The following is a 21,584-nucleotide window of genomic DNA, read 5'->3' as shown; positions in this document are numbered from 1 at the left end:
TAGGTTGGGTGAGGTGTCAGGTGGGGTGTTGGTTGGATAGGGTGTTTTAGCTATGGCGTGTAGGTTGGATGGGGGTGTTAGGTGGGATGTTTTATTGGATGTGGGGTGCATATAGGATGGGCTTTCGGGTGGAGTATTGGTTCACTGGGGTGTCGGTTGAGTGGGGTGTTGGTTCCTGGGCTGTCGGTTGCATGTGGGGTGTACGTTGGGGTGTTGGTTGGACGCGGTGTTGGATGGGGTCTTTCACTGGCGGTGGGGTGTCGGTGAGCCCCGGGACGCGTCCCCGGTGCCCTCCGCAGAGCTGGGGATGGGGAGCACCCCCGGAGCCCCCCTGCCGCCCCCGGCCCCGCGCGGCGGAAGCGGCGGTGACGTGCCGGAAGCGGAAGCGGGGCTGGCCGGGCGGGAGGCGGTGGTGGCGATGCTGTCGCTGGACTTTCTGGACGATGTTCGGCGCATGAACAAGCGGCAGGTGCCGGGCGGGATGGGGGGCCGTGGGGCTGGGGCGGGCCGGTGCGCCCTGCCCTGCGCGGACGGCGGAGCCTGACCAACACACCTCCCCCTCCCCAGTTGTACTACCAGGTGCTGAACTTCGGCATGATCGTGTCCTCCGCCCTCATGATCTGGAAGGGGCTGATGGTGGTGACGGGCAGCGAGAGCCCCATCGTGGTGGTGCTGAGGTCAGTCCGGGGGGTGTGGGGGGTTAAACCTCCCACGGGGTCGGGTCCCCGACGGGGGTTCCTTGCGGGGATGGGGCAGCTGGAGGCTCCTGCCCCGGGCCCGGCGGGCGAGAGGCTCAGTGAGAATCCAGGCTCAGGCATAGCGAGGGAAGAGGAAGTGGGTAAAAACAGCATCTCGCCCCCTGCTCTGGCAGCTGACTGGGCTAGGTTTAAGGGGGCTTGTGAAAAAAGAAAGAGAGGGACTTTATGAACAGGCAGGTAGGGACAGGACAAGGGGGAATGGCCTCCCACTGACACAGGCAGGGTTACATGGGATACTGGGAAGAAATCCTTCCCTGTGAGGGTGGTGAGGCTCTGGAACAGGTTGACCAGAGAAGCTGTGGCTGTCCCATTCTTGGAAGTGTTTAGGGACAGGTTGGATGGGGATTGGAGCAGTCTGGTCTAGTGGAAGGTCTCTCTGCCCACAGTAGGGGCTGGAACTGGATGGGTTTTAAGACCCACTATAATCCCTTCTGGGATTCTGTAGTTCTGTGACTGTCCACTACAGAGGTGGTCCTGAGTATCAAGGATATCGCTGTCACTGGACGTTTTGGGTGTCAGATGTTGCCCTCGCAGCAGCACCATGCAGTGGGTACTACCAGGGCTGGTACCACTGATGTTACTCCCACCCTTCTGCTGCCTCGGACGAATTCTCTGAGCTTCCATTGGATGTTGGCACAGACACAGTTCTGCGTCCACACTGGCCTTTCTCGGTGTTTCTGTTTGATGTTCATGATGTAGAAATGATGTAATGCCACGACCACGTGGCGCTTACCAAAACTCCCCCCTTGATGCAAAGCATAAGGTAGATGTTTCCTGCCGTTCCTCCCAGTGAGTAAGATGGGGGGCCTTGAGGTCACATCCCCTCTTCAGCGATGTGATCTGCTGTTCTGAAGAGCAGCTGCTGCTCAGTCTCCAGATAAAACATGAATATATGTGGTACTTAAAGTTCATCCTTCTGTTTTGCATTATTTATGTGGAATTAGGAACGATAAGTAGTTGGTAACAAGTGCCATTTACAAGACACGAGAAAAATAACTTGAGTCAAGGTGCCTGAAATGAGATCATTAAGCAAAGCAATGAATCACAATAATGAATTTTTCTCACACCCATCTGTTTCAGATGGGAATTCAAGAGTCGTGTTTTCAGTGCTTTGTTCCTGAGGACAATCAATCTACTTGTAAAAAATTAAATGAAATAAAAAAGCTTGCAGCACTGCCAGTGTTGCCCTGCCAGTGTTGAGCTCAGAAATCAAAAGATACTGTTTGTCATCAGCTTTTTGCTTATTCACAAAGTTTTTCCTATTGGATATGCTTGTAACACCAGTGCTGGCAGTTCTCTTCTTCCGAAAAATCCAAACTGCTGGTAGTGTGGTGATTGAAAACCTGATTGCAATAGAGGTTACACACATGCCTGGTCACAAAGGGGCTTTTCTTGGGAGCTCTTCATCAAGGTTCCAACCTGGCCTTGAATGCTTCCAGGAAAGGGTCATCCACAGCTTTTCTTCTCATTGAGGTTCTTTGAGATTTCTCTTAAAGGACTACAAACTCCGAAATCTGATTCTGAGTGTTTAAATATTGTTCAGTTGCTCTTCTCTCTTTCAGTGGGAGCATGGAGCCTGCATTCCACAGAGGAGATCTCCTGTTCCTCACGAACCGAATTGAAGATCCAATCAGAGTGGGAGAAATTGTCGTCTTTAGGATAGAAGGAAGGGAAATTCCTATAGTCCATCGCGTCCTGAAAATCCACGAGAAGTATGTTAAGGATCTGGGGGGGTTCTACTGCTGCTATTTACCTAAATGATATTATTCCTCAAGTCCTTGGGTTGATGAGTGGCTAGGATGTCAATAATTGATATCCAGGTGCTGTGGGAAGTAAAACAGAATTTTCAGAGAAACAAAATCTGCCCTCCTTGGTTTACTTGGAAATATCATTCAGTAGAAAGCACAAGCTGGGGGGTCTGTGCCAGTGTCCTGGACTCCCTAGGCTGTGAAATCACAGAATGGTTTGGGTTGAAAGGGACTTTAAAGCTCATCTCATTCCATTCCACTACCATGGGGGGGTCGCCTTCCACTAGACCAGGTTGCTCCAAGCCCCACCCAACCTGGCCTTCAACACTTCCAGGGATGGGGCAGCCACAGCTTCTCTGGCCAGCCCGTGCCAGGGCCTCACCATCCTCACAGGGAAGAATTTCTTCCCAGTATCCCATCTAACTCTGCCCTGTGGCAGTGGGAAGCCATTCCTCCTTGTCTTGGCACTCCAGGCCCTTTTCCAAAGTCCATCTCCAGCTCTCTTGGAGCTCTTTAGGCACTGGAAGGCTGACACCTCTTACTGTGTCCTGTGCCATCCTTTCCACCCCGAGCCACTGTGCTGTGCTGTCTCACATAGTACAGCTGCATTTGTGTGTGTGAAGTGACCCTTGTTTATAGAGGCAGAGCTGTGTCAGGGAGTATTTTGTGTGTAGAATGTGATATTTTAGAGCTTGTCTATGGTCCTGGTTCCTGCTGTTCTGCAGAGGGTGTGCATTTCATCCCCATAGGAAGTTGTGTGTTGTTATGCTCGGAGTCTTCTGTGTACTGTTCAGTCTCTCAGCACTGGGCAGGTTGTGTGTGTGAAGGAATTGAGTCTGGTTTGGTGGCTGACCAGTTGTCTGGCCCAACTCAAGGTCAACCAGCTTCGTGCACAGAAATAGTGCAGCTGGAATCCTGGTTCTGACAGAGCTGCACCTCTCCCAAGAGGCAGAGCAGATTCTTTGCTGTTAAGATTTATTCTGTACCCAAAACTTTGAACAATGTCAGCTTTCAAAGTGCCATTCTTTGAGACCACTAATTTAAAAAGAAGTTCAGTTTACAGGGTGAATTTGATACCTAATGTTGCACATGCACTTTTTGTGATGTTGTGGGTACTCTTTTAAGTGAAATACAACTTTTCTCCTCCCTTGTTCTGTCCAGCAGTTCCTCTCCAGATGTAACCCACCCTTCTTTTTTGCCTAGCTCTATGTCTAGATACTAAGGTACCCAGCACTATATTTTGTTTAAATGTAATGTGACCTTAGTGCCACTCCTGGATTCTGTGAGGTGAAGCTGTTCTCCAGTATTTTAGGTTTCATTTAACTAAAACAACCAAACACAAACCTGATCTTTATGTTAGGAGGGAGAAACTGAAAAAATCCATATTGTGACCTGAAGGCAGGACTTGGATGTCAGCTGCTTCTTTCACTACATAAGTATTAGTTTTCTGGTGCCAATTTAGAAGTGAAAGGTCTCTGCAGAAGCTGATAGAGGTGTCAAAATGCAGGAAAACAGAAACAGGTTTTCCATGATTATGTGGTAACTTAGGCCCCAGTTCACATCAGTATTGTGTCAGTGAGAAAGTGTCTGTTATTTGCTGGCCTGTTTTTCTTGTTTCAACCCAAAATTGGGTTCATTCTTTATCACTAACAAAGAGTCTGTGGTCAAAATTTACTTAGTGGGTTTGGAGCAGGACAGCGAGACCAGTCTTCACTCAGCTCTCAGACAGCAGAGAGCTGTGCTTGGGGCTTCTCACACCGCGTCCTGATAGAGCCTTGACTGTGCTCAATAAGGTGCTGTGCTCCTGTGTCATCACTCTTCAGAGCTAAACTACATTACCTGCACCTTTGGGGATCTTTATCTTTTCCCAGGCTGTCTCTAAGCTCCTGGAGTGTTTGTTGTTCCCACATGTCAAGCCAGATGTGCATTGGAGAAAAGGCTATTCTTTTTCCTACCCTGTTTTTAACTTCCGAGCTTCTCCTGTCAAGGAACACATGTTGGTATTCAGGCATGATGAAAACAGCATGAGCTCCAGAGACCTTCTGTGTGCTTTCCTGTGCTGCATTTGATGTGTTTCTGTGAGAAAGCTGAGATCCAAACACTGAGAACGCTCGTGCTCAGCACCTGCCTGCAGGTGCCACAGGGAGGTGAGAGTGCCTGGCTGATCCCTGAGTAGTGGCACAAGCTGAATGGGAATGGCTGGGGAAGGATCTTTCCAGGTCAAAGCAAAGGTTCGTCTGCTCCAGGATCCTGTTTCTGGCAAGCTAATTAGTTCATCTCAGGATGAATTAAAGAGTATTTAGTGATAATTTCCCTGCTTTCTGTAAGTTCCAAGTTCAAGCACAAAATCCCGGTTCTTTATGAATAGCTTCCTTTTCTTTTTTCCATGGAGTATCTGGTCACCTTTTGAATCAATATGATTTTTTAGCAACCAAAATACCCTTGCTGAGAGACATGGTTTAGTTTCTGCTGTGGCTAGTTCTGTATAGCACCTTCTCTGTCTGGTTTTAACCCCTTACCTCTTGAGTTCTTTTTGGTTCCCTCTGGGTCTTGCATTGGAAGAGAAAGAGAAAAGTTTTTTTATTGTTGTATGTCATTTGTGTTGGACTGCATCATATCTCCCATCAGCTCTGCCTTTTCCAGGCTGAAGGTCTTTTGCTTCTTGTGTGGAAGTGGTTCCAGACCTTGTTATCCATTTCTGAACCTTTGCCAGTTCTTCCCTCCAATTGCAGAAAACGATGTAGGGGGTTCAGCATTTCCCAGAGCATTCCACCTGTAGGCACACCATGAGTTCATGTAGTATCATCATGGTATGATTTGGTTTTTTCCATCCTCCTTTCCTAATAATTTCCAAGTTTCAGCTTGCTTCTGCCCACTGCTGAGTAGAACTGTGTGCTTCAACCCCAGGCTCTCCTTTTAGGTGGTATAGGGAGTCCAGAACATTCGTGTGAAACAAGAAAAGCATCAGCACGAGAGAGGTCAAAAGCCAGGAGGCAATAGCTGCACCTGTGCTGGAAGTGCCTCATCCTGCTGGTTCTGTTCTTAAACTCTGCTGGAAAGCTTGGCTGGGGCCAAAATTCATTCTTTCCTTGGCAGTTTTTTTCCAAACCATCTGCTTTCTGCTGCATTTGATGGGAGCTTCCCTGTTTCATCCTGCTCAAATTGTAGGACACAGTTGCTTCGAGTGCCCTTGTGTTGGTCTCTTCACGCTTGTTCTGGAACAGCTTTTAAGGAGCTCCTTCCCTACCTTACCTGCTTGTCATGTCTTTGCCAGGCAAAACGGTGACATCAAATTTCTGACAAAGGGAGACAACAACGCTGTGGATGACAGAGGGCTCTACAAGCGGGGGCAGCACTGGCTGGAGAAGAAGGATGTAGTAGGACGAGCGAGAGGGTGAGTGAAGTTGAAAGTGATGTGGCTTTGTACACAGCCCTCCCTGAAGCCATCTGGGAATTCCCTCTTCTCTTGAGCTCTCCCTGCTGGGTTTTGTGACTTGTCTGAAAGCATGGAGAGCTCAAAAGCACAGGCACTTCAGTTCTGAGCTTGGCTTAAGGGGAGGTATCAAGCTGTGAGCTGCATCCTGAGATGGTGATGCTGGATGGACATGAGTGCAAGAGCTGTGAGTGCTCAGGCTCGATCAGAATTGCCATCAAATTCATTCTATGAGGCTTAGCCTTTGTAAGAAAGTAAGATCTTAGCCAAGCAGAGGCTGAAACACTCTCTGGGCCTCCCACTCAGCCCCACTGCCACAGCTGCCCTGCCTGGGAGGACGAAATCCCCAGCCTGTTGACTACAGCATGACTCTTCTGCAGCCTGGAATAGTGTTTGTTTTAAGAAAACCTTTATTCTTGTAGATTTGTGCCATATATTGGAATAGTGACTATCTTAATGAATGATTATCCAAAATTTAAGGTAAGAGCTCTTTCATTTCCTACCTGCTTTTCCTACCCCAGCTAAAATCGCTTCCTGAGAACACAGGCAGAACCCTGTGTCCTGCATGTTTGCTGCTGTAGATGTGAGTGTGTGCTCCTGAGTCTCCTCTGCTCTCTCTTCCAGTATGCAGTCCTCTTTTTACTGGGTTTGTTTGTGCTGGTGCATCGAGAGTAGCCCCTTGCACTGAACTGCAAGGTGAAGGTGCCATGGATTTTTCTAGATGAACATTTTAAGTAGCTGATTGTCCGAAGTGCCAGGAGGAAGAAGAAAACCTGCATTTCAAAGCTTCTTGCCAGTTTGGGTTTGTTTTGGTTTTTACTGCGTAAGGGCGAATGTTTGTCACAATATTTCCAGTGGTTTGTCACACTTTAGCCTTTTTAGTGAATTTTTATATTAAAAATTTCAGCCAAACTGTTTAGTGTTTTTGTACTTTGAAGCTGAGCTTCCTCTCCAAGTGCCTCCACAACCATGTCCTCAGTCTGTGCCTCACTGGGCCAGGTGCCCTCTCCCTGTGCTGTCTAATGGTGAACTGTGGCCGTGATGGTTTTTTGCCAATTCGGAACTGGAATAAAGATTTTTCCTCTCGCCCGTTATGAGCCCTGCCACATTCTTTGTTACTGCCCTGCTGGGAGCAGCCTCCTTGCCCAGTGTCTCGGGGGTACCTGGGCTTTGCTGTTGCAGGCTAACTCCTAGAGCCACCATCTAACTTGTCCTCTCTTCACAGAGCAATAGCAGCTGCTCCTTTCATCTCTTTTGCTGTAGATCTGTTCAATATTTCTGTGTTTCTGTAAAACACAATGGAATAATCTGCTTAAAGAGTGCAAGGTATTTGGGGCAGAGGATGACAAAGTATTACTTCATGCATTGTGGCATTAGGTAACAGAAGGACTGCGATGGCAAATACCCACAGCTGTTTGTCAGGGATGATTTAGCACAAAGCAATAAGAAAAATTGCTTAGTTTTGGAACAGGGTTTCAGATCTCTGGCACTCCCTGCAGTTGGCCAAGTCTAACAGCTCTCCTGAAAGCTACAGACTGCCCTAAGGTCTGATTTTAAAAACCCACTTGTCACCACGTGCAACAGCTGGTTTTGTGGGCTTCTCATTCAGGCTCGTGATCCTGCTGCTGCAGATGTGGTGTTAGAGAGAGCCCAGGGAAAAGGTACAAGGTAACTGTAGTTATCAGCTCTTCACGCTCCAAGATTCCACAGCAACAGGGATCAGTGCAGATAGTCACTGCTGCCACTCACATGGCTTGTGTAAGGCAAAAGCAGTCAGGAAAGGCAAAGACAAAACCCAGTGGGGTGTTAATGGCTGTTTCCATTTTCTTGCATTTGTCCCTCATTGGGTTTGTCAGGCCTGTCCTCTCTCTGGAGTTGAATTGTTCCATTAGTTATTAGGAAATGCTGGCTTTGGCATTACCTGGTGCTTTGTTTCCCGAGTAGGATAAAGCAAAAAATCACCTGTGGGACTCTTACAAAGAGTCTACAAACAGGTCCAGCCCCCAGCACTGAACTGGGGCTGTGGCTATAAGTAATTGTAACTTAGTAATAAAAATGGTAATAAAACCTGTATTTCTTGCTCCCCGTGTTAGAGCCCTTGAGAGAAGGATATGGATACAGTTTCATACCTGTTCAGCTTGAACAGGTTTTGTGCATAAATGAGATTTTAAGTTGTGCTCACACAAAGTGCTGAGGAGTTCATCTGAAAGCTGCTAATCAACACCTCGCTGGAAGTGCTGCTGCTGCTGCTCCTCTCGAGTCCCCTCCACTTCACACCTTCTCCAAACATCTGAGTATGCAGAAGCAGTTGTGTTCCTGTCACTGAGTTAATGTTACAAAAAAAGGATTTATGATTATGGAGTAAGGATTAGCTCTTCAACTGCTGAGCTGCCAGTTTTTAGCAAGATGACCATGGCTGGTGTCAGGAGTCCCTGTGGCTGGAGGACACACTCGTGGCCAATGTGGGTGCCAACCCCTGTGAGGGCTCTTGTAGGAGGGTGTGCCCTGCCCATGCATGATGCTGTATGAAAGAATTGACTAGAAAGTGCTTAAAAAATGCAGTCTGGTTGAGGTGGGTGTGGGCTGGAGCCCACTGCAGCCCAGCTTTGGGACTTCTCTCTTCGGGGTCTGTAGGTACTTGAACAGAAACAATTGCCCTAAACTGGGGGCTGTACTGTGGGATTTGGGAATTCATCTCTGCAGCCTGTGCTCTGCCTGTTTTCAGCTCAGTGCAGTTCTGTTACCTGTGGCAGTGAAGTGAGGTGCCGGCTCTAATTATGATAAACGAGCAGTCAATCCCCTCACAGCTCCAGCACCCACCACCTCCCACATCCCTGCAACGCCTTTCTGCCACAGTGGGATGAGAGGGGGCTGAGGATGTGGGGGCAGGATGACACAGAGTTGTTGCTGGCTCTTCCCTACCAGGTTTATTCTGCTTTGCTGAACAGAAAAACCATGGAGCAAGCAGGATCTCCAGCCGGCTGGGTGCTGATGTTGAGCTGTTTGGGAGTACTGCTGAGCTTCCACAGAGCCAGGGCATTTCCTGGTAGAATTTGATGTGTCTTCATGTTCTATTTTAGTATTATTCTTACTCTTTTTAAAGGTGAAGCTCTTTGGGCAACTCCAGTAAAGCCTGTGACACTGGAGGCTTTAGAAATGGATGGAGATCTTTGTGACCACAGGAATGGGATTTGCTTGTAAACTACATGGGTGTTGAAAGGGCTGGTTTATAAAGGAGAAGAGAAATTCAGACAAAATCTGCTAGGGCTGAGATTGCTCCTGTCTCTGTTGTGGTTACAGCCAAACAGGGCAGGTTTTCTGGTAGCAATTCTAATGTTTAATTAGTGTTCGGTACATCTGCAGTTCAGGGCATGGATTTCTTCATGGGCAGGAGCTGTTTCGTGGAGCAAAGCCAGGCTGGGCTGTGCCTGATCTCTGCTGGAATTCTGTTGGGTAATTTTTTTTCATATCAAAGCTACATGCAGAAGCAAGAGCATGGTGGCTGTGAGTTGAGCTGTGAGGGATTATGTGCTGCAAGCTGAAGGTCTAGGAGACAGAGGCTGTTTTTGTATATTTACGATGCTTGAACTCACAGTTGTTGGTTAAACAGCAACAAGCATGAGGTGGTTCATCCAGATTTGTCTCTGCATGTTGCTTAGCAGAAATTTACAGGGCTCAGATTTGTAAGATCATCAGAGACTGGATAATCTCGTGATTTTCCTGTCCTCAAAATCAGAACAGGTCAGCTGTAGTTTTTCTGAGAATCTCTGAGGTGAAACCTTGTCCGTGCATGGTTTGAACAGAACTTTCTGCTGGAGAAATGCACAGTGCAAACCAAGCGTGCAGCTCCCAGAACGTACCAAGAGTTGGCCAGGAGAAGGAGAGAAGGAGAAAAAGGAGAAGAAGAGAGGAGAGGTGGCTTAGGCGGAGCACGTCCCTTGGGGACCCTCCTGTGCCAGAGCAGGGGGAATGCACAGCAGCTGTTTCTATGGCCCTGCTGCAGCCCCACCCGGTGTCAATGACTCAGTGCCTGAATCAGATGAGGAATGCCCTGTTTTCATCCTCCAGAAGCAAGGAGTACCAGGGTGATGCCAGAGAGGCTTAGTGTCAGCAGCTCAGGGTGGCAGTTGATGCCTGGTGGGTGACTGAGCCCCACAGTCTCATTGCTGGGAGGAGAGAAACAGCACCCACATTGCCTTTTGAGCCAATTCAACAGCTCCCTGCCCCTTTTACCTTCTCCATCCCTTGTAATACTTCTGTTCCTTTGTCATCTCACCTGTCAGGAGCCACAGGTCTCTGCAGGGATAGATTCACCAGCCTGAGCATGTTGGATTCAGAAGGGGTACAGTGGCTTTCCTGAGAAATCTGCCTTGTTGGATCTATTTCACCATAATTGGGTGCCCGTGCTGTTCATAGTCTGCCCAATAGCAATTGTTTGCTTATCCTTGTTTATCCCTCAGTTGCTGTAAAAAACCACCAGCTCCATCACACATAGTCCTGTTTCCCTGTGGAGCAGGACCTGCCTGCATGCTGGTTCTTGCTGGTTGAGCACATTGTGTGTTAAATCTGTTCCTGCTCATGGGGAAATTCCTACATATGTTCAGTTCTAGCAGGTCCTCTGAATGCCTGATCTTACAGGGCTCCCTAAACCTTGGGGGGAATCAACATCTTCACAGAGAAGAACAGACTAACTAGGGATGGACTAGAAACCCACCCTCTGTATCCAGGACATCTGTTATCCAGGAGCAGACACACCCTCAGTCTCTTGATCCCTCTGCCTAGCTCCTCTTCTTTTGGCTATTTTTGCTCCTTTTGTTTAATAATTTAAAAACTCTTCCTGCAGCTCTCTCTAACAAACATCTCGGTATCACCTTTTCCAAACTGTCCTTCCCCTGTAGAAACTGAGCTGAGAGACTGAAGTAAAAATAATATGGAGAAAACTTCTCTGAAGCTCAATTCACTCGAACTGGGATGTCAGATTTCTGCTGTGTAATTCTGGCTGGATCACTTCTGAGCTGGGCCTGGATTTGCCTGCAAGAAAACACGATTTTCTTGTCTGAGTCTTCTTGCAGAGCAGTTATTTGTAATATGTCCAGAAGGCGTGGAGTGAGTGGGAAACCTCAGGGAAAACCACAACTCATTTACAGCTTAAATGAAAATTGAAAATGAGTTGAAAACAAGATGTGTGAGATTTCAAATTTTATCTTTTATAAACAACATCTATTGCCTGTGGACGAATGGATGTAACAGAGGGATTTAATCTTTGTAAACAAGAGGAAAATGCATCAAAATAGACCCCCAGGCATGTGTCAGGACCTGGCTTTGGAAATGTGGTGAAGAGCCTGAAACAACTTAACTGCTGCTAAGAGTTTTATTGGCACCAGGAGCTTCGTGAAGGAGACAAATAGGGGGATTTGAGGCCTTTGCCCTTTGTATTGCTTTTTATTAGAGCCATCAGTTTTGAGCACACATTTGCCTGCCCAGGTGGGTATTTGCAGGGCCTGGGAAGCCTGCATTGAGTTCTAGAGCTCCACAGCTCAGAGTCTGTTCCAGGCCACCCAGACACCTTTATGGGAAATGCAGAGTCAATGCCAAGGTACAAAAGCACGGAATTACACAATGGTTTTGGTTAGAAGGGACCTTAAAGCCCATCTCATTCCACTCCCTGCTGAGGACAGGGACACCTTCCACTATCCCAGGTTTTTCCAAGCCCTGTCCAACCTGGCCTTCATCACTTCCAGGGATGGGGCAACCAAAGCTTCTCTGGCTAGCCTGTGCCAGGGCCTCTCCACCCTCACACCCAATAATTCCTTCCCAGTATCCCATCTAAATCTGCCCTGTGGCAATGGGAAGCCATTTCCCCTTTTCCTGTCCCTCCATCCTTTGTCCAAAGTGCCTCTCCAGCTCTCCTGGAGCCCATTTAGGCACTGGAAGGGGCTCTTAGGTCTCCCTGGAGCTTCTCTTCTCCAGGTGAACACCCCCAGCTCTCCTAGCCTGGCTCCAGAGCAGAGGTGCTCCATCCCTCAGAGCATCTCTGTGGCCATATCTGGACTTGCTCCAACAGGTTCCTGTCTGCCCTGTGCTGAGGATTCCAGACCTGAATGTAAAGCATAATTCAAAAGAGAAGGAACACAATGGACCTTGCTTTAAACCCCTTGAACCAGGGTATTTCCAGGTTGGTCTATTACATTTGTTGTTGGCAGGGGCCTCTGGGCTGCGCAGTTTTTAAATCCATTTATTTTGCATAAGTTATGGTCTCCTTTGCCTGGTGAAATCCTACTTAATTTTTCAGTACATTTGGAGAATTTGCTAATCGTGCCTGTTTCACAGGTCTTTTACTGTTCATATAGCAGATAAGAGTTTGATAAGGAACAGGACACCCCAGGTGATAAGGAATAAGGCACCCCAAAAGTAGATTTGGAGCTTGTTGAAGGAGTTTGGAGGTGAGCCCACTGGAATCCACTGGGATTCCATAAGGTATTTGACAAGGTCCCTCAGCAAAGGCTCCTGAAGAAAGGAAGCAACCCTGAAACGGGTGCTGAGATCCTTATGGGGGAAAATCATTTGATAAAGAACAAAAGGCTGGAGGCAAGAGGGAAGAGGCTGGGCAATAAAAACGATGAAATTCAAATGTACATAACTATAAAATGGTGCACACGGGGAAAAACCAATTTTAACTCCATTTGTAAAACAACGGGTTCCAACTTAAGTGTTACCATCTGGAACATCGGGGTTGTAACAGATTGTCCTGTGAAAATGTCAGATCCGTGGTCAGCAGCCACTGGGGGAGTAAATGGTGTGTGAGAATTACTGGGGGAAAACAGAGCGAAACAACCCCTGCTCTCTCCAGCTGGAGGCACCGGGGGAAGCTGAGGTGTTCTGGGTGCGAAGGGCCTGTTCCTGGAGGGTGTGGGTCTGTGCAGGGCTGCTCTCACCCAGCCCCAGAGTCAGTCCCATGGGAGAGGGGAGGGTTAACTCAGTGCAACCTCCTACTCTACCTCGAGGAATAACCATCAACAGCCTGGCATTTTTCAAGGAGTCATCTCTGTCCTCCCAGGCTCCTTGCAGGAAGCTGGTGGCCAACAGCCCCATCTTCTGCATCACTGGTGGAAACCATGCTGACTTCTGTCAGCAAAACAGATTTATTAAATAGAATTTCTACTGTGTTTTTTTTACATATAAGTTGGGAAGATTCCCTAGGAGGCTGGTAGCTGTTGGGAAAGTGAATCTCTGCTGAGCTGGAGAGAGTAAGTAGTAGAGGAGCACTGTAGTGTCAATTCCTGCCTTCAATGCTGGAGGTTCCAGCAGGCTCCAGATGAGGACTTCACTCTGGGCACCAAAGCAGGACGAAGGCAGAGGGAGCAAATCTACCCCAAGCCCTGCCAGGCTGGTGACCAGGATCTGAGCTCAGGTCCTGCCCTGGTGTCTTTCCCCAGGGTACCAGTTATTTTTCCAAAATTAGGTACAACATCACTTCTTTGTGAAGACTGGAAAATCCAGAAAAAACCTGGTCTCTGTTTTTGTCTGGGGTTGATATTTACTGAAATGCTGGGGAAGATGGAGTTGCTGTTCTCAGAGCCCTGCCTGGATCCCAGCACTGGTGCTGCTGCTGCTCAGAAAGCACTCAGCTTGTGGCCCTTTCACCAGTGTTTTCCATAAAACCCCCACTGTCTGCCCTGAGTCGTGCTCCCTCTTCCTGCCTCCACCAAGTCCCTGAGCATCTATTCCATTGTTCTTCTGAGGCTTGAAATCAGTTATGGGCTCCCATCTTCCACACATACTCCATCTGGTCAAGCCTCAGTACTCAGCAATTAATCCAGTGTCCCCTCAGTTTCTGAGGGTTTGTAATGACACTGCAACAGGGCAGGAACTCCCCGATTTCCCAGCCTTTCCCAAGCCTGTAGTGCCACTGGAATCAAAATACCTGTTCCTCTGCTCCTACCTCGGCTGAGGTAATGCCTGCAGCCACCAGCTGAAAAAGAAGGAAGATGTGTGTCCACTTGTATATTTAGTTAGAACAGTGCAAAAGTCTTCACCCTGTTAGAAATACTGTGCTGCTTCCCACTGTTCATCCCATGTCCTCGGGGCTGCCTGTGAGGAGACTGTGCTTCCCTGAGGGAGCAGGACTTAACCCCGTCATGCTTCAGTTGGTACTGTAATTGCCTAGGGCGCTTTCCTCTGCCGTCTGTAATTGGGATCACTTTATCCCTGGCTTCATCCTTCGTAATCCTACAGGTAACCTTCATCTTGCTCTTTCCTGCAGCAAAGGAATGCTGCTCAGCTTCTCAAAAAACACCCCTTGCCCAGTGTGAGGAGAAACCAGACTCAACTGGGCAGCACCAGGCTCTTCTTTCACATGCAGCACTTTCTCTGGATCTCACATCCTCCTCCTCCTGCCCTTCCTACATCCTAGGCCTTTTCCAGACACCCCAAATTTCCAGCACTTTGGCCACCATGAGTGAATTTAAAACTGCTTTGAAGAAAAGGCTTGGGATAAGCTGTGTTTTGTCAGGACAGTGACAGTGCAGGACACGGAGGGAGGGACACAGGCTGTGAGGGGAAATAGAGAAGGGCTGGGGGTGTCTTTCCGTCTATCCAGCTGGAGCACCAGCATGTGGGGACTGGTTGGGGACATCAGAGCCCAAGTGGTCATCCCAGCCATCAGGACTGAGGGCCTCAGGGCTCCCCTCTCCACTGACTCGATGGAAGAGGTGACACTGCCACAATGCGAACATGAAGCCAGGGCTGTGGTGCTGCAAATGCCACATCTGTGGTGGGCATCGTATTCATGCGCCCCATGGCCCCCAAAAGGGACACCTCCTCAAAGAGCAAGGCCAGCACTGCCTGCTCAGCCATACTCCTGCTGAACACATGGTGAGGGAGCAGAGTGAGATCCCTAATGGCAGCCCAAGACCTCCAGCACAGATGGACACAAGGCTGGTGGAGGCAGCCACCTTCCTGATGGGTAGAAGAAGGCCCTGCCCATCACTGTGTTACAGATCCTGGGCAGGAGGGAGCATGGACTGGCTGGCCCCTGGCCACCCAAGGGGACACACATTCACTTTGGGAGGATCCCAGGCTAACACAGGAGAACTTTATGATTTTTTTCTTCCTGTAAGTTTAGAGCTGTGTTTGCAGTTTGGGCCCTGACCCACTGCTGCATCACCTCCAGCCCTATTTTCCTGAAGAGCAGCAAATGCTGAGAAGGGCATTGCTAATGAATTCCCTGTGTCACTTCCCAGGAGAACTGGATCATCTCAGGCACTTCCTCCCCCACCAACCAGCACTTCCTTGCAAAATTGTGGAGGTATAAATTCAGCAGAAGTTGTCAGGGCCTTGAAGACACTAATGAGTCTTTGTGGATCTCACCCAGGACCTCCTCCCTTCATCCCCATGGGCCCAGGAACCACTTGAGCTCAGCTCTGGGCCTTAGTTTCTCACTGATCTGTGTTCTGGGAGCACTGGTCTCCAGTTTAGCAGTGGCTGGCTAGGGACTGGCTTGAGCTGGTCCTGGACCCTCCTCATCACTATGGACTTGTCAGGACTGTGTCTGACCCTGGTTACCCCCACCAGACCTCATCCCAACCTGCAGCAATCCTGCTCCTGTATAAATGTGGAACCTAGAGGAACCCCTGTGGGCTGCAGGCAGGTGATAAGAGGAAACAGAGCATGATCTGTATCTCAGAGTCCTTCAATCCAACACTTCCAGTTTCACTTCACTTGAGTCCTGGACATGCACAGTCCCTTCCCAGGCCCCCCCTATCTGTGTCCCTGGCATAGCTGGGCAAAGCTTAATCCCATTAATGGAAAAGGAGGAGCTGATGGGGGATGTGATAATCCATGGAAGGCTTAGATGTACTGATCAAGAAATAGTGGTCTGCAAAATCCCAGAGGGAGTGGAAAAATTGAGCAGTGATACACAGGCTCTGGTCCTCACCCTCTATAGAGAGCTGTCAGTGGGATCCTGTGGGAGACTACTCTGGAAAGTAAAGGAGCTTGGCAGAGCTGGGAGGTCCTTAAGGACAGGATCTGCCAAGTCCACCCCAATAATCGGGTGCACAAGTAGATGTAGTGGGAGATGGTTAAACTGGGAATGAAGCTCATGGCTGAGCTCCAAGTGCAAAAAGGCAGCATGAAGAGGTGGCAGCACTGACGGGACATGACGGAGAGATTTTGGCATGTGGGTAGGTGTACTGATGGGTCTGTTACTGTCCACCTCGGTGGTGAGTCTGTCACCTCGGTAGTGTGTCTGTCGCCGTCCACCTCGGCAGTGGGTCTGTCACCGTGTCCCGCCCTGTCAGGGCTGTGGAATGACACACGATGGGGACATGGAGAGGGTTCGGGACCCCGTAGGCTGTGGTTCCCGGGTCTGTTAGACCTGGGGGCGGGGCTGGGGGCGGGGGAACGGTCAGGGCGTGCGGAGCCCTCCCTCTCCGGTCTATAAGCGGGAGGCGGCGGAGCGGGCGTGGGTCCCGCGGGTAGGAATGGCGCTGCGCTGCCTCCTGCTGCTGCTCTGCGGAGCCGCACTGGGACCCGCCGTGCACCTCGACTTCGCCGAGCACCGCAGCCAGGCCGCCAAGATCAAGGTCAACCCCCGCGGCAACCTCTGGGCCACAGGTACGGGACGGGGGGGCGCAGGGACATGCGGGATGTGCGGGGCACAGCGACCCCCTGCCTCCCGAGCGCCCCGTCGCTGCCCATGCGAAGCCCTTTGCTTCCTCCCCCCCCCCCCGTGCTCCACGGGCGGAGGGGGATCCTACGAGGACTGCGGTGGGCAGGGGGAGGCCAGGGCAGGGGTTGAGGCCACCTGAAGCCATATTCCTAGTAGACAAGTCCAGCATCCCCGGGTTAGCGGATCCAATGCCCCAGGCAACCGACCAGTCCGGCACCCCCGGGCATGCCTGTAATCCCCGAAATCCTATCGGCAGAAAGTTTCCCCAAAATCCCACGTGGAATGAGGACCTAGGATTTCTGGGTTTCCCTTGACTCTGCTGATTTGGGCGTTAAGTCACTCCGTGCCGGCTGAGCCGGAGCCCTGGATTCCCGCGGACACACGGGGTGTGGTGTTACAGGTCACTTCATGGGAAAGAAGAGCGTCACGGGGTCCCCGCACCTGGAGTCGCCGGAGGAGCCTGCAGTGCCGACGGTCTTCGGTCCCTCCCTCCGAGCCCTGCTGGAGGACATGATGGAACTGCTGACCCGGGAGCTCCTGAAAATCCTGTTGCAGGAAAGACTGTTGGATGAGAACCAAGGGAAATATGACCTCACTGACCAGGTGAATATTGACTAAGCTGGAGGGAGACGCTCAGAGCAGGGAGGTGGTGAAGCCATGCTGGAGGTGGGAGCCTCTGCACAGCTGCTTAGAGATGCATCGTCTTTCTCTCCTCTTAAGTCCTCTTAAACCATTCCTTAAGACCATCCAGAAGGGGACAGAGGAGAAGTGTCCCGAGGCCCGTGTCTATCTGGGCAATGACAAATAGTCCCGGATGCTTGGGAAGGGTGTGAGGATGAGGGAGGAATGCTGCAATGGAGCTGCGGCAGTGGTGATCTCCAGCGCAGGGGTTGTTTAATAGGCACCTGGGTCTTTCTTACCCAGATACAGAAGAGAGTGGTAGTCAGTATTGCTACCATGAAGAAGGGACAGGGAAATCCTTTTCCCCCCTTATTTCTGCAGAAGAGACAAAGAGAGACACAGTATGGGAAGGGAAAGGTATGCGTTAAGCAAAGAGCTTTGGGCTTCCTATGCCACAGTCTTGGCTCCGTGTCGCTGTGGTTGGGGTCCCTCGTTACCGAGGGGCATGAAGCCTTTCAAAGGGGAAGTGTGTGCTGCTGCAGAGCAGGTTTTGGGGAGCAAGGAGTGGGCAGGAGCTCCAGTGATCCCGCTGTATATCAGCAGATCTTCAGTATGGCTTTTACCTTGGAGCTCACCCAGCTCCTAGTGGAAAACCTGCCTCTGGGAGCAATGTACAGACATCTTCAAGCAGGATGTGGAGATAGAACTGCTCAGTCCATAGATGGGAGTTACTCAATCTGTGGGGCTCTGCTAGTCTGTTGCCTCCTGCACACTTCCCTGGTGTCTCACCCTTTCCAGCCACTGCAGGAAGTAACCAAGAGCCTAAAAGGGATGAAATCCTCTTAGATGGGTCCCACTTATGTTGTCCCACTGAGGCAGGAGCTTGAGGAGCTATCCACTAACACGCACACAGGTAAAGCTACTCCTGCTATCCAGGGATAGGCAGGGCTTTCTCCTCTACTTTTTTTGGGAAGGCACAGGTGGAGCAGAGTTGCAGGGCTGTGAACCTGAGTGCCACAGCCTGCTGATTGTTCAAGCACTTTCTTGACTTACTTTCAGCAGATTAAGGTAAACAGAAGCTTCCCTAGAGAGCTGGTCCCATTGGGATAGAGTGAAGGTACAGCTGGGCATGGCTGAAGGCACCAGACCACTCCACTCCCTGTAAGCTGCTGTGCTACTGCAGGACTCGCTTCTCAGATGTAGCTGAAAGGGAAGGGAGGGCTGGTGAGGTCCTGGACCCTTTTCCATCCTCCCTGTAGAACCTTTGAGTAGGAGGACACTAGCTGAGAGGATAGGAGAGCTGGTGGAGGTGCTACCCTGCCTTGGTGAGCATGTGGTGTGAGTTTTGTAAAAATGAACCCTGTGGCTCTTCCTGTGTAGATAAATCACATGGTCACTGCTCACATTGCAGATGTGCCTGGGCAAAGGCTGCCCTGAGCACTGGGGCTGTGCCTTAGGTGCCAGCTGGGTGTTGATGCCCTACCAGCCCTGCCAGTGCTCATTCTCAGTGTGCAAAGGCAGGTGCTGGCCAGGGTATCAAAGCTCTGCTGCTGGAGGACAGTTTGGCTCATGTCCACACAGGGGTGGTCTGTGCCTGCCTCAGTGCCCAGAAGCCTCTTTGGTGGGAGGTGGGATACCCTGCACATGTGTGGCATCACCACTGAGCTGTCTGATGTACAGCTGGCTCCTGTCCCTCACCTTCTCCTCCCAAAGTCTGAAGCCTCGCCTTGGCCAGCACCCTGCTCCTCTTGCTGGCAGTGGAGGCCTTGCTTGGATGATAATCTGGTTCTGCCCTTCAGGCACCTCTAAGCACCTCTATAACTGCAACTCCTGCCCTCCTACTCTTTTCTTCCCTGGGGCATCCTCATCTCTGCACTTCCAGTTAATGTTACAGGAATGCTTCTCCCCAGTGCACCTGAGTGCTGTTTGTTATACTTTCCTGTAGGCCTTTATTTGTTCTTAGTCTTGTGGGTGACACGGTGCCAGTGCAAATTCCTACCACCCTGACAAGTGACTGTTGTTGGACCTCTGGTGTCAGCACCCACCCTGAACTGAGCTGTGTGCCATGTTCTCACCTTCCTCACAGACCTTTTCATAGCTCTTCTCTGTGAAACTCCCTGTCCACCTCTTACTCTGAATCTGTCCCTTCCATCTCAACTTGCCAGCCATATGTGGCTCCCAGCATGCTGGGGCTTCACACTGCCACCCTGTTGCTGTGAGTGACAAGGATTTGTCCGGCAGAGGAGGATCCTCCCCATCCATGTAATCTCCTTGGCTGTATTCCCCCAGAATGCAGAGACCATGTGCATGGAGTAGAACAGCTCCAGGGGTGTTCTGGAGACAGAGTCCTTTTGCCTGAGAGCAGGTGCTGCCCTACATAGCTCTGGGACCTCTGGGCAGTACCCAATCCTACAAACCCCTCTGTGACTCTCCCCTGCTGTGTTTTCTGTCTCTTTTTGCCTTCTCACACTCTTCTGAACCCTGATGTTGCTCCTGTCACTGCCCAGCCCAGTGGTGCTGCAAGTGCACTGGTGAAATTTCCCACTGATGTCTGACAGCCATGTTCCAGCCATTGGAGCACAGGTGGGAGGCAGGAGCCAGGCTCCTGGTTCTGTCCTTCTCATAGACTGTCCCAAGCCACTCCGGAAGTGTCATCACACTCCAGCATGGGACATTTGTCCCATCTTCTGCCCTGCAGCACCCAGCAGGTGATGTCAGTGGGACACAGGGTTCTGTGTCTCACCATTTTGCCTTGTTTTGTAGGAGACTGGGCTTTTAACAAAGGTGCTGGAGAAGTACTTTTCGAACTGAAGAGGTGCAGCTGGGAAGGATGAGGTCTGCAAGGTTGGCTGTGTGTGGTGAACAGAGGAGAGCATCACCGTTGTGGGTTTCTATAGCAACATCATTTTATTTATTCTTTTTGTAATATTGTTAATAGTGATTGTGCATATGAAAAGTGGAGCCTCCCTGTATAGTTTCTATATGTTTTTGTGTTCTTGATGTCTGATGTGCCCGTGAATAAAGCTGGCTCTTTGCACAGACTTCTCTATGAGGTGGGAAGGCAGACCCCAGGGCTTGTACAGGGACAGTGGGAACTTGGGAGCACCTTGGTGGGGCTTGGAGGGAAGCTTCTGGCTCTCAACAGCCAGGAGGGGTTGGATTCAGTCCCTGCAGCCTGTGCTGGCTGAAGGTGACCCAAACATGGCAAAATAGCACACTTAGATGAACTGATCACACCACTCACTACTGGAACATCTTTTTTGCCAGCAAAATCTTGTCATGGCAGTGGTGGGGTTTCTGGCTCAAGCAGGGTCCCTACCTTCTGGTATCTCAAGTCTTAGTTACAGGCTTGTTGGCCTTGGCTGTACCATTAAACAGTCAGACCAATTATGAGCCTGCTTTGGGATGATCATTTACCTTGTTCATGTAGTTAAACACTCATGTGGGCAGAGGAACAGCCCCAGGACCCTCCCCTTGTGCAAGACAGTGGGAGAAGGGTCTGCCTGAAATAGGTGATGGAACACAGTCCCAAGGAGCGGGCACCTTCTAAAAGTGCTGCTCAGAGATGCACCCAATGTCCCCCAGCCACTGGAGCCTTCTCTTCTTCAATTGCAACTGTCTCAGCCTTTCCTTATAGGAGAGCTGCTCTAGCCCTTGGAGCATCTCTGCAGCTTTGGACACATCCCCAGGAAGAGCTAAACCTGGCAGCAGATCCCAGAGTGATGCCATAAATGAAACCATAAACTTTCACACCCTGCTCCCCCCACTTCTAATGCTAAATTCAACCTGATCCTTTGATTCCACAGGGAAGAGAGCCCTTCTCCCAAGAGCAAGAGCAGCCCAGAGCCACATCACACCCAGCCAAGAGATGATCCAGCACCTGAACATGCTAATAACTAGTAGAGGGATAAAAACCATGGTAGAAGACCTTCCCACCTTGCTCCCTATCCTTTCAAGGATAGTTCAGATGTTTCAAAGCCTCCTCTACCTCACTGGAGCTGTTTTGCTGCAGCCCTGGGGAAGAGCATCACCTTGCTGTCACTTAGACCCCCCCGCTAGGTTCTCCAACCTGCTGGTGAGCACCCACCTGTAGCACCATCTGTAGCTATTTCCTTCCTGGGTCTTTCATGGTCTCCTACCCACCAGCTTTGCTCAAGATGTTTGCCACTGTCCTGCAGTCATCCATACAGAAATCTTTCCTCCAATCTGTACTTTTTTGCCCAGACTGGCTGCTGTGTGCTGGGATGTGGGTGACCCCCAGCTCACCTTTCATTAGCTGGAGCAAAGCCTTGGCTTAAAACTAATTATAAGCAAGAAAAATAATGATATTGTGGATCTTATTTGACACCGGA

At 50.1% G+C, this 21,584-nt stretch overlaps 2 protein-coding genes across 3 annotated transcripts; both read left to right on the top strand.

The window, feature by feature from the left end:
- The first annotated feature begins 348 nt into the window (after nt 1-348).
- SEC11A (SEC11 homolog A, signal peptidase complex subunit) lies at nt 349-7,028 on the top strand. 2 transcript variants are annotated; one of them, XM_050309197.1, is made up of 6 exons: nt 349-469; nt 568-677; nt 2,321-2,470; nt 5,781-5,900; nt 6,362-6,419; nt 6,564-7,028. In XM_050309197.1, exons 1-6 carry the CDS (start codon nt 419-421, stop codon nt 6,612-6,614), a joined length of 540 nt encoding a protein of 179 aa, XP_050165154.1. In that variant the 5' UTR covers nt 349-418; the 3' UTR covers nt 6,615-7,028. The 2 variants fall into 2 exon arrangements, with proteins under 2 accessions (XP_050165154.1, XP_050165155.1); XM_050309198.1 differs by having other exon boundaries at nt 418-465.
- A 9,298-nt stretch (nt 7,029-16,326) lies between these two features.
- Nucleotides 16,327-20,273, top strand: NMB (neuromedin B). Its single transcript, XM_050309199.1, has 3 exons — nt 16,327-16,556; nt 17,012-17,214; nt 19,996-20,273. Exons 1-3 carry the CDS (start codon nt 16,424-16,426, stop codon nt 20,041-20,043), a joined length of 384 nt encoding a protein of 127 aa, XP_050165156.1. The 5' UTR covers nt 16,327-16,423; the 3' UTR covers nt 20,044-20,273.
- The last annotated feature ends 1,311 nt before the right edge of the window (nt 20,274-21,584 follow it).

Source organism: Myiozetetes cayanensis, unplaced genomic scaffold (assembly GCF_022539395.1).
Source record: "Myiozetetes cayanensis isolate MyiCay16 unplaced genomic scaffold, myiCay2020 scf14, whole genome shotgun sequence".
In the NCBI taxonomy this organism is placed as follows: Eukaryota; Metazoa; Chordata; class Aves; order Passeriformes; family Tyrannidae; genus Myiozetetes; species Myiozetetes cayanensis.
The sequence above is the reverse complement of the archived record's forward strand: the minus strand, read 5'-3'. Positions and strand labels throughout refer to the sequence as shown.